General features: G+C 37.3%; 1 protein-coding gene and 1 long non-coding RNA gene across 3 annotated transcripts; one reads left to right on the top strand and one right to left on the bottom strand.

The window, feature by feature from the left end:
* Nucleotides 1-1,093: 1,093 nt before the first annotated feature.
* Nucleotides 1,094-3,676, bottom strand: LOC125707622 (uncharacterized). 2 transcript variants are annotated; one of them, XR_007382310.1, is made up of 4 exons: nucleotides 3,649-3,676; nucleotides 3,261-3,325; nucleotides 2,108-2,206; nucleotides 1,094-1,977 (listed from the first exon to the last, which is right to left on the bottom strand). It is a non-coding gene; the product is annotated as an uncharacterized LOC125707622 (long non-coding RNA). The 2 variants fall into 2 exon arrangements; XR_007382309.1 differs by lacking the exon at nucleotides 3,649-3,676 and having other exon boundaries at nucleotides 3,261-3,515.
* A 938-nt stretch (nucleotides 3,677-4,614) lies between these two features.
* On the top strand, nucleotides 4,615-12,287 carry LOC125707473 (protein PFC0760c-like). Its single transcript, XM_048974675.1, has 6 exons — nucleotides 4,615-4,974; nucleotides 6,918-7,109; nucleotides 7,849-7,965; nucleotides 9,158-9,193; nucleotides 9,392-9,418; nucleotides 11,362-12,287. The coding sequence occupies exons 1-6, from the start codon at nucleotides 4,953-4,955 to the stop codon at nucleotides 12,270-12,272; spliced, it is 1,305 nt and encodes a 434-aa protein (XP_048830632.1). The 5' UTR covers nucleotides 4,615-4,952; the 3' UTR covers nucleotides 12,273-12,287.
* Nucleotides 12,288-12,857: the final 570 nt, after the last annotated feature.

Below are 12,857 nucleotides of genomic sequence, written 5' to 3'. Positions count from 1 at the left end.
TCTCCTCAGTCATTTTATTTTTCACTTTTCGAATAAATTTTATTTATAGAAATTTATAATTATAATGACATATATCATCCATCCATCCTTTTCTAAACCGCTTATCCTACTGGGTCGCGGGGGGTCCGGAGCCTACCCCCGAAGCATAGGGGAGGCAGGGAACAACCCAGGATGGGAGGCCAGCCCATCGCAGGGCACACTCACACACCATTCACTCTCACATACATACCTTGTACATACCTACGGGCAGTTTAGCAACTCCAATTAGCCTCAGCGTGTTTTTGGACTGTGGGGGAGAACCGGAGTACCCGGAGGAAACCCCACGGCGACATGGAGAGAACATGCAAACTCCACACACGTAAGCCAGGCGGCGACACGAACCCGGGTCCCAGACGTATAAGGCAATACTGCTAAACACTGCACTACCATGCCGCCCCACCTAAAAACATGTAAGAACAAAATAATAATAAAATTATGTTAATTTTAAAAGTGTCAAAGTGTAACTGTATACCGGTCGAATAATACAAAATTCCTTCGTCTCAGAAAACGAAGTGCAAAAAACATCACGCCAACTAAGCCTACGACTATTTTACTCTTCGTTATCAAACTTTTTCCATATTTAGCTGGTTAGACATACTGGTTTGACACGCCTAACCGATGCGATTAGCTTCGGCTTAATTAAGTGTCGCGCAAACGTTAGATAAGAGCTTACAGTAACATACAGATCGGGTAGATGAATTGCGAAAATGCAAATTGACACCAAAGTTTCAAAACACATCGGTTTAACAAGTCGCAAGAGGGCGCCATTACGCAGTTTATTTTTCTTGAAATGTAATTTATGTAATGCATGTCTTGTTTAGTTAGTCCTTTATATATAAACAGGAAACTGGCTCATCCCTCGTTGTTTCGCAGATCAGGTCACATTATAAAGCTTTATTTCCATATGCTTGTTTAGATAAATAAACTTCACGTGCACGGATGTTGCTACATTACTGCAGTGTATAGATTACTAAATAATCCTAAATATTATTCACTGGTTATTTCTTTCCTTGGGAAAACTTTACTAGAGGGGACACAAACGTACACTGTAAAAAGTAATACCTAGATCTAACTTATAAAAAGTGAGGCAAGTGGCTGCATTGGATGTTTTAAGTTGAGTCAACTTGCAGCCTTTTTTAAGTGTAATAAACACTGTAACATTACTTAATACAAACACAACAAAATCAAGTTGAGTTAACTAATAGTACTAGTATTGCTCAGTTAGATAAACCTACTTTTATTGGTACAGGTAACTTATTTATGGGTTGCTACAAGTAACCTGTACTCATTTAATTAGGTTTTATTAACTTTATTTTCTCAGTACAATTAACCTAATCAAATGTGAATAAACATTTTAATTGAGTCCTGTCTATAACCTCAGAAAAAAATCTAAATGGCTATATAGTCTAAGTACTACAGTGATTAACTGTACATAAACAGGCTTTGTCAAAAACAGTTACAAATTAAATTGAAGAAGAAAAAGATGGGAAGATAGATTGAAAACAATAACATTTATTCAATGTCAACCAGTTTCACTTTTAACAGGGACTACAAAACAGCCAATAAATGTCAGATGCCACTGAGAAATAATCTAAGACAACTTGGTAAGGAGGTTTGCATACTTGGATGATGGCTTAGGACGCATGGGGTCCAATCCCACAAAGAGATATAATATATATATACATACATATATATATATACATATATATATATATATATATATATATACACAAAAGTATACACCATTTTTGAGGGATACTTGAGGTCGAGGGCATAGGTAAGTCCAAACAGGAGGCAGCATGCTTTCGACAGGTTTGGCACACCTCTGACCACAGGCTGTCCTTCTATGATAATCCCAATCATGTCGGGCTGATGGCATATGTACATTTTTAGTGGGCAACTGCCAAGCTCAGCGTGCACCTCTGTTTCATCATGACTCTATTGGTGGAGACAAAAAAGAATCAAGAGTTTGGTCAGACAAACAAGTAATGAGATAAATATGTATACTTCACAATATGAATACATACAAACAGAAAAATAGACAAGTAGCTCTAAGCACAACACATACGTGGTGGACACTGATGAGGTCTTCCTGTCTCTCCCCCATGTACTCAATCAGGCATCTCAGGACCACTTCTCTCCTTTTCTCCACAGAGGCAGATGGGTCCTGTTAAAAAGTAAAATCTGATTAAAATTCACAGCCTGATGTCAGATTGCTGTTAAAGGTCCTACTATACATGTAGCTCTGTACTACAAGATCTCACACTAGCACCGGCATTTCAAAAAAACAAAACAAAAAAGCATATTGCATGTGCATGTTGTTTATTCAAAAACGTCAAGGGGACAATTCACAAATTTGAGATTTAACTGTCCAAGTAGGCTGTGTTCATTAATATGAATCAAGCTTCTATTAGTACATTGTCTATTTCTCACCTCAAATGCTTTCTTAAACAAGTTTTAGTGGACCTTTCATGTGTAAAGAGACTGCTTAGGAGCAAGGCACAGTCTTGGAAAATGGTGACAAGGGAATTGTATTACTTATGCAATTACATACATATGCAGCCAACATGTCTATTAACCAATAGAACAGTCGTGGAGTACACAGAGGAAGTGTAACTTCACTGAATGTTTGGGCATACATTTTCACACTAGATCATCATAATAGCAAGGTCATGTTAACTCACTGTGGGGGCTAACTATCCCCTTAAACTATGCTACCTTTAGAACAATGCCTTACATGTAGTTGTCTTTTAAAGAATGAGAGGTGGGGGGGTCTCATGATCAGTCTCTGGGTAGTATGAATGTGCTCATTTAATTTTTTAATCTTTAGTTAACGTTAACTTAAACTAATATTTGACATTAAACTGTAAGGCAAACGTCATAGACAAAACAGGTTAACATTAGTACTACGCTAGTTTAAAGTAACGCTAACTTACGATTAAAAGTGATATTATTGGTAAAATTAAAACCAAGTAGCCTTGAAACACATAGTATACATGACTACAGCACTTATTTAACTTCATATTAACAACACGGTCTCAACCGCCATCTTGCCTACAAGACCACACTGCTTCTACACTGTGCAGCCAACTTAGCGTGCGATGTGTGCAGGATAGCTAGCTATACAGTACAACTTGCAAACTTAACCTCAGCTCCTTAGTGGAGTAGCGATTTTGCGTGACTTTACATCACCAATCATTTGGTTAAATTGCTCAACTTACCGTGTTAACCAGTCCCTGAAATCCAGATCCGCTGCAGCGAACAACAGCCGAGAAAAATGCTGCACCTGCGTGGGAAAGTCCCCGCCAGTGAAAAAAGGATAATGCCAACTTACAATAATTTTTAAATATTTAAGTTTGATGAACACAAATGCCACATCGGCAGCTGCTCTAATAAAATGTGTATGTCAACTCACTTTTATAACATTTCTTGTACACAACAACCACATACAAATAACTAACCTGAATAAATTGCAATTGTTTTATTTACAATATATAGTTATGTAAAAAACTGATATATTTTAAGTAAAGAGGAAGTATATTGAGACCTATTAGTAAAAAACAAATAAAATAAACTAGATTACAAATATTTAAAATATATAAAACCTACTTTGTGGGTGTAGCACTTTTTACAGTGTAGTACTACACTATTATTTAATTAATTAAACAGAAACTAAGTGTTATTTAAGTACTGATCTCATGTTCGTTCATCATTAATCAATTTAACAGTTGGCAATCGAGTACAAATCATGAACAAATATAGTAACTGAATTTCATGCAGTTGCCATATTTTTTCATGATTTGTACTCGATTAGAAACCGAGTTACTAAAAGGTATTTGCCCCCCTCAAGTAAAGTATTGCCCTTTCCCTTGTCCACTGATTCCTACCCGCACCTTCCAGTAAGGAAAACCTCCACGACTAAAAATGCTCTTTCTTGATGCTGGAATTCCCTGTTAAAATTCTGCAGAACCTAATTACAAGTTAATTGAAAGGGATTTTATTTCCATCCTGAAATGGACTTATATCCTCAGTTTTACTTTATATTCTTTTCAGTCATTGTGAATAATCAATGTCTGGTATGTGAGTTCAAATATAAACAGAACAAAGTGATCGTGTCCTGGATGTGCGTTGAGAAGTTGCATGGACTTCTAAAATTAAGTTTAAGGAAATATATGCTAGAAATCTCTGAAGGATCAATGTAAGATTTCCTTAATTTATGTGATCAGTAAAATCAACTGAATTATTAATTAAAAGTTGAAGCTTATAGTAGAAATAAGTTGACTATTCCTTCATTATCCTATTATGTGCTAAAAGTAAATAATATGCTGAAAGAAAAAGGAATTTTGCTGAATAGTGCCGTCTTGGTGTTTTCCTCTACAAATAACCCATCGGTATTCCAGCTGAAGTGGATTAATTGCGACAGAGGACTGATCTTCTGGAAGACTCATCTCATGAGCTGTTGACGACAGAAGCTGTGCTGTTATCTTTAAATGGCAATGCAGACTGTGATTGGCAGAGCCAGCACCTAATAATAAACCTTGACAGAAATGGATTAGGTTACCTTAAAGTCCCAGTAGTGTAACAAAGTTTTCCTTCCTATACCAGTAAGATCCAGCTATTATTCAGGAGAGGAAATCCAGCCAACATCAGCCACCTACCAAAGCCTGGCCATTTTTACATTCCTCTCCTGCTTTGTTTGCTCGGTTGGAATAACAGTGGATCCATAAATAAATTAGCACTGTGGACTTGAATAACAGAAACATTCAAAAACTACAAAAATCTCAGCATACCTTGAATAGAATGATTGAATCTGTTTGGATAAAACCACACCTTCTGGAACAGCCCTGAAGAGTTCGTTATTGAGGGTCGCAACATTTTCAAGAAGAAAACTCTCTTAAATCAAGCTCTGCACCATGACTGAGGCTGCAGCAGAAGGTACCAAATTTTAATAAAAGCTCCATTGGTGTGTGTGTATGTTTTCAGAGCAAGTTCCACAGTAGCAGGAATGCACTGAGTTGTGGTATAAGTCAATTTGTGATTTGCAGGTGTGGCTGAATTTAAAGATTAGAGACATTTAATAATGTTACATAAATGATGGACAGGACTGAATGCTTTCTGTCCATGTGGCATACTTGTGTTGTCCCATAGGAACTACTTTTCATGGAATGTATCGTAATATTGATATAATAGCCTGTTACAGCAGGGCATGTCATGTTTAAATATCTGGATTTGACACAAAAATAAAAAAAACCCAAATGTCTGGGAAGGACCCTATTGTATCATTTAGCAAAGTACTTTTATTTGAAATTACATGTTACTTAAGCTTAATACTTATTGTTATTATTAAGCAAGAATCAATATTTAGACCTCTAGCAGTTAATTAACTGAGGAAGGGTCAGACGACTATCTAGATTATCACATGTGCACTAGATGTTACGTTTGCCATCCTGTGCATTAAGATAATTGCAGCTGTCAAACACCCATAGTAATTTGGTGGTAAATCTTCAAAGAAATTTCTTGCCTGTAACACAAGAGATGCGAACTGGCTCAGTGTTTGATTGCTGTGTTTGTTTTGAGGTCCACTATAGCCGATTCGTTTAAACATGAGAGGGAATGAAGCGTACAGCAGTTGTAGATCATGCTCTGAATACGCAGATGCGGGGGCCCTGTAATCCTGGGGCAGGCACGAGGGCACTGTGTAACGTACACCAACAGGTGGTCCCACTGGGGAGTTTCCACTGCAAACCCCCTCCCTCCTCAGCAAGTCACATCATCCCTGAATCAGAGCATTTGGTATCAGCAGCTTTCACACTGTGGCAATCTGCTAAATAATCGTTACATTTAAAAAAGAATAACACCACTAAATTATAATGCCGGACTGATACACACCAGCAACTTAATGCTGCACATTTCTTTTACATGTATAGTTTATATCCGGTAACACGTTACATTAACCGCACCTTCATAATGCTTTTATACTGCAGTCATAAAATGTTCAGTACACCTTCATAACATATTCATTAAGTGTTCATAAAACATTCATAAACATCATCCTAACATCCCTTAACAGCCGTAATATATATTAATAACAAACGTCATATAACAAACAATAATAACAAACATTAATTAATCCAATTAATTGTATAATCATGTAATGTTTGTTATTAATGTATATTAAAGCTGTTAAGGGGTGTTAGGATGTTACAGTGTACTTGCATGCTGCTTATGAATGTTCAACGATTGCATGATGAAGATGCACTGAATGTTCTATGAATGCACTATGAATTCATTATGAAGGTGCACTTAGTGTAAAGCGTTACCTTATGTTTGGTGGACCAGCCACTTAACACTACACATTCTGGTCTAAGAGCTGTATGTATATGTATTTACTGTTTTAAGGTATATATTTAAGTATGTGTATATTTTACATGAGTATATATTGTTTCCTTTGCTGTTATTTATTTCTCTGGTCGATATGTACTGTGTGTTTTACATACTATTTACTGTGCTATCATGTTTTGTTTTCTGCAGCATCTAGTGTGAACAAAATTAACATTTTTTGGTGTTCTGTACATATGACAAAATTGTTTGAATCTTGATAGTCTTCCGCTTGCTCTCTAGTGTGAAATAAATCCATATCATATATATTATGTCTATATAAGTACATATGTGTGTATATATACATATATTTATATACAGCCATGGAATAAATTAAGAGACCACTCTATATTTTTAAACAAATCTGGCTTTTTAAATCCGGGTTTAATCCTGGTTCTGCTGGCAGAACTTGATATATATTAACATAAAGTTAGATGATAGTGAGATTGCAGGATTTCGGCATATTCTGAATTGTTTTCTATCTGTGCTTTCATTTGCAGATTTGTTCAACGTGCCGGCACCAGTCATTGACCATGAGAATGAAACCACGTTACAGCCTGAGCGAACAGCAAACAAGAGCCCGCGCTCCATCTTCAGCTCCCCCTGGCCATGGCTTCTGCTCCTCTCCCTCGTCTTCCTCGGGTCATCAGTCGCCATCACGTTCGACCTCATCAACTACAGAGGCCTGACTGGTAGGGCCCGCTGGTGACTGCAGAGGATTATCGACCGGGGACGGATTATGGGTTGTGTGGGCCCCTGGGCAAAACGTTCGCGAGGGCCCCCCCCCCACCACCACCACCACCACCAACAGCACCACCACCACCACCACAATTCAAGGGCCCTTGGCAGCCAAACGCCCTCCCTATAGGGTCAATGGCCCTTGTAGGCAGAGGATCAAAGAATGTAGGCCCTCTAAAATAGACAAACGAAAATACATTGTTGATAAGCGTTGCAAATTGTTTTGGGCTAGGGGCCCCATGGGCCCCCTGCACCCCAAGGGCCCCTGGACAGCGGCCCCGGTGGCCCGGTCCATACTCCGTCCCTGTTATCGACCCAAGTTCAAATGAGTCAATAAACTAATGGCGTAGGAGAGAGTTTGATATTAGGGGTGGGGGGTGGGTTACAATTTAATTATTTAAGTGTAAAGGTATTTTTTTTTCATGGGACAAATGAAGCCAAATTAAATAGGGATGGTAACTGCACTCCTACAATAAACTGTTTGGAGAATGGGAGCCTTTGGATAATCTCAAATAAATATGAACCAGAACATTCTACTAACTAATTTTTACATTTGACCTCATTATATGGACTTTAGGGAGGTACGTAACAATACCTGTCTGTCTCCCTTTCACATCGATTTTTGTCTTCTTGTGTATGACGTTACTATATATGAAACGTCTTGCAATGATGATCAAATGTTTCTGTTTTTAGGAGAATTGTGTGACATGTATTTTGATCCCATGGAAATGGTCAGCGAGGCAGTGGATGAATTTTCCAACTTGACGAGACAGTCCTTAACCTCCTTATACAGCATTCTCCTAGAAGAAGGTATTTGTAAGCACAGATCATGCTTCTCAGTTAACTGACACGGAGCACATTTTCTATATAACAAAAACCACATCCAGTAATGAATCCTGTGCATGTTCCTCTTATTTGAATTTTAGACTAAAATCTTAAATTCCAGGTAGGCACATTGAGAGCAACGTGCAGCATGCAAACAGGAAGATAAAGAGAAAGAGTATACAGGAATACGATAAAAATAGATATATTTCAATTTACTACTTTAGTTCAGTCACAGCACATTACCACACAAATGGAAAGAAATATGAATAAAGAGCAAAAAGGAGAAGTAACAACCGCATGTGAAACTCACTGCAAATCGCGTTTCCTCCACCTCTAATCCGCAACAAAGGTGTTTTTACAAACACTATGTATATAAAATGCACCCTTTGTTCACATAATCCTCACTCAAAATTTACAGTACGGATCAAAGTGGTGGAACCACAGGAGAAAGAGCGAGAATTAATTTAAAAAGCACGTGTTAGACCTGCCAGCTAAAATGCCAGCACAACATCAAAGAACATTAGTAAGAGATTCACTAACGAGGCTGAAAACAGGAAACTGCGGCTTTTATTTAACAGACACACATCTGAAGGCGTCTATGTAAGAGCACCACTCACCCAATAAACAGGTTACATCGCTGCTTCCTATGCGTCAAATGAGCAGAATCACTCTTTCTTCTGCTAAATTAAGCTCATAGATCTGTCACATCCAATCGCTTTGTTGTCCACTTTCTCTGTGTCATCAGGACACAATGGAAATGAGTTCACCTTAAGTTTCTCATCTGGCTGTGTAAACGTCCAGTGTAGAGTAGGCAATACCCACCTAACACACAAATTTACGGTTCCTCACCTAGATCCTCGTACTTAAAGTAGGGCAGAATCAGACCAGCAAATAAGTATATCCTACTTCTGACTGCATCTGCCATCTCCCTGCTTTTTAGAGTCTACATAGCCAACCCTTTGTCAGTTTAACCTCTGCAACTATTGTATTATTTTCTTCAGTTTTTAAATTTTGGATTGTCAGATAAAGGTCAGCATATCTAAAAAAAAAAAAAAACCTGTTCTGTGTATTAATTACTTAATTTTCTTGCAGTGATGTTGTAGGTGCTGCAGTTCTTTAATTGTCAGGCTGTGTTTGGAAAAATTTCTGATGATTTATTTTTGTGTTTTTGTTTAAGATTTAGCCCCCAAACGACATTCAGTAAGAAAGAAAGGTTTGTCCCTCCTCGTTCACTTATATTCTTTTTATTATCGCATTTCATCAAAGGATTTTTATTGAATGAACTCTGTATCTGTAAGATTGTACATGTCATTTCCATTACACATGATTTAAAGGATAAAATAGCAAAAAATGCCACTAAGTTGTAGATTTTAGATCTGTGATTGTATTTTTCCTTCTGTTTCTTTACTAGGAGAATTTCTGCCACCAAAAGAGAAAGGTTGGTTATTCCCACCCTTAGAATCTACTGAACTTATCTTTCATGCACTGATGAACTGAACTATACAAGGGAATTCATTCAGTGCTTATTAATATTAATTCTTACGATCAAGTGGCTGATCATAAAGCTTTTTTGCATACCTAGAAATCTTAGGGATTTTTTACATCCACCATTCCATAGTTTTATACTGTATAAATTAAATGTATATATGAAGTGTAAATTAAATTTAAATATGCAGTGTTTATCTTGATGCTCAGAGTAACACCGTATATGCAAATTGAAATTTGATATTTGATTTTCTTCTGAATTCTTTTGCATTGTTAGTTATTCTTCACAAATTTATTGGATTAAATGTTGAACAGAAAGTTCAATAGTTCTTATATACAGACAGGTGTTGCAAGCAAGACTAATAATTAGCAATAAAATAACAGAAAAAGGGGCCGGCACAACACTCTCTCAGATTATTTAAATTTTTTTTCTGTGAAAACTGACAGACGTGTTGCCTTCATTAGCATGTGAAACGTATCAGTATTGGTATATCGATAGACTCATTCTCCTCTCTTAGGTGAAATAATATCAACTGGCAAATAATATTTACTTACAAGTCGCGCTCAGTGTTTACTCCATGTGAAATACCAAAATAATGTTTGTTGCAGTGCACATTTTAATAAACTGAAGATCTGGGAGATTGAATGCTGGTCCCTGTGGTTTATAAACATAACAGTGCTTTGCAATGCAATACTAAGCATCTTGCACGCTAACTAAAATTTCCAAATGTGGCATGAAAGCAAGCCTGTAGAAACTCATCCCTCCATTCATCTATTCATCTTCAGTTCTGTTTATCCATTTGATATGTATGGCAGAACAGTTCATAAAGTCTGGAATGGAATCCATGTCAATCGTTAGTCACATTGTGTAGGTAGGATGTGAGTGCATGCTTGTGAGTGTGAGAAAGAGTGATAGAAGAGTAAGAGAGAACAAATATTTATCATTTCTTCATTTGTGTTACATTTCTCTTTGAAGACTTAGATTTATAAATGTTACATCATTCTTGTATTTTCTGTTCTTACACTGAGACTGCACCTTGTGATGTGAAGTACAAATAAAGTCTGTTATGGGAAGCGTGGAGACTATTTTTCTCTACGATATGTCGTGTATGACACGTGTTTAAAGTTAAGCATGCAGAGCAAGAGAGAAGAGAAGCTGAAGCTCGAGGAGAAGCTGAAGCTCTTTCTAAATGTCTTCATGTGTCTCCTACTGTGTGGTTCCTCTCTGTCACTGACTCTCTTGTTGCTATTGGACTGCGAGGATCTAACGTCGGCCCATTGTCAGCATGATGTATGAGGTTGTGCGACTGTGAGTTGCAGTTCCCAGTGGCTCCCGAATCATCCTGCATCGTATCACACTGCTCACACCATATCTACCTTGCAGCGTAAAATCAGATTCAGTTCAGTTTCGTGCATATATCCAGAAATTGGTAAGAGGATGGGTAGCGCTGAATTACGTTGCCGCTGCGTCATAGTTATTGTTGGAACATTAGTTTATCAGTGTCATCTGTGAGGCAAATGTATCGAATGTTGTCCATGTCTTTGGTAAATTAACGAAACAGCTGAATGATGCAGTTGCAGAAATACTGGGAAGGAAAGACACCGTCTTTCAAAGGAAGATGCGAAAAAAAATGAAAAACGTGGAGGAAAGTGACAACAGAATTCACAAGTTTCAATTTTTTAAAGATGCTGATATTAAAATAAGATCGACCATTTTTGATGATGATGAGCAAGGTCATGACATAGAAAATGAAGATGATGATAGTCATATCCATGGTGATAATGCCCAGGACATCCATGATGAAAATGACGCAGGTCTAGATGATCATTCAGATCCTCAAAATATTAACCTTAAAGACGACATTAATAATGATGATGTCTATAAAACTGGTCAAGGTGATGATCTTTATATCGCCGACGATGTCCATGACATTCAAGATAAAGATACTGGTGACCATGATGATGATGAAGTTCACGACATTGGCCTTGCTTTTGGTAATGCTGAAGATCTTGAAATTGAGCAACGAGAAGATGGCCATTTTGGTGATGATAATGCACATGACATTTATGAAGAATATGATGGTCATGTGGATAATGTTGGTACTCAAAATACTGATCCTGAAGATGATGGCTGTGCTGCTGATGATCATACTGCTCATACAATGAATCAAGGCCAAGATGACCATGGTTCTGATCGTGCAGATAGTCGTGACAATGATGGTGATGCCCAGGGCACTACATGTGAAGATGATGGTGCTACCCATGGGGATCGTTCTGAAGATGGGGATAGTCCTGATTATGGTGATAATATCCATGACATTGAACACAAAGAAGGTGGCAGTAAACTTGGTCATAATCAGGCTCCAGACATTAGCTACACTGCTAATCTCGATGTCCATGTTACTGATGAAGAAGACGAAGGCGTCGTTGATGATGGTCATCACGTTCATCAAAAGATCAAAGATGACGACGATGAAAAGAAAAAGGTGGCAGTAGATGCCGGAAGTGATCAAAATATAGAAGATGCTGAAGATGATACCAAAGACGATGAGGATATGGACAGAGACAGAGAAGGAGAGGATGCAACAGAGATGGGTACTGTGACTGTGACTGTGACTGTGACTGGCCATGATGCAACCGATAGAGATGATAACAATATTACACCCGAGAAAAATTTGGAATATAAAACTACCAAGATTGAGGTTCTGCCTACTGCTGAAGACCAGTCTGAAGAAATAAAAGCTGCAGAGAACGTTGAGAAAAATGATGAGGAAGACCAAAAAACAGGTATTCAGGTATTCCTTTAAGAAAGTTCTGCCCAATTTCCATAAACTTGTACAACATAATGAAAAACATGATTATTTTAGAGTTTAAGGTAATAGTCACGTTATTGTGTTCCGTGAACAAACATGCATGTAATACCGTGCTACAAACACAACAAAACGAATGAATCGAGGATTTATACACTGCCACAGCTGAGTATAATCACATATACAGTAACTGATATACGCTTTGCTATGGTTACTGCTGCTAGAATGAAGCATTATTAATAATAGTATATGTCATTTTTGCATTTAATTCTGGTAAAGCGTAATATAACGATACTAATAATTATTTTTAAATCCAATTAATTTCTTTTGTACTTACCTGTTTTACTGGTATTTTCAATATATGTGCTGTTATGCACAAAGCAATGCAATTTAACTTGAAAGCTTTGCTAAATATAAATGTTTCCAATGAAGTCATTATGTCTGCTTTATAAATGCTTAATAATAATGACTTCAACAATATGTAAGCAGTTGTTCATTAAAAGCTTAATATTGCTCGCAATGCTTTTGTCCATGTACTGTATAGAAAATGTTATGTGATTGTTAATCAGTATAGCACGAGTG

This window comes from Brienomyrus brachyistius, chromosome 14 (assembly GCF_023856365.1).
Source record: "Brienomyrus brachyistius isolate T26 chromosome 14, BBRACH_0.4, whole genome shotgun sequence".
Taxonomy (NCBI): domain Eukaryota; kingdom Metazoa; phylum Chordata; class Actinopteri; order Osteoglossiformes; family Mormyridae; genus Brienomyrus; species Brienomyrus brachyistius.
The sequence above is the reverse complement of the archived record's forward strand: the minus strand, read 5'-3'. Positions and strand labels throughout refer to the sequence as shown.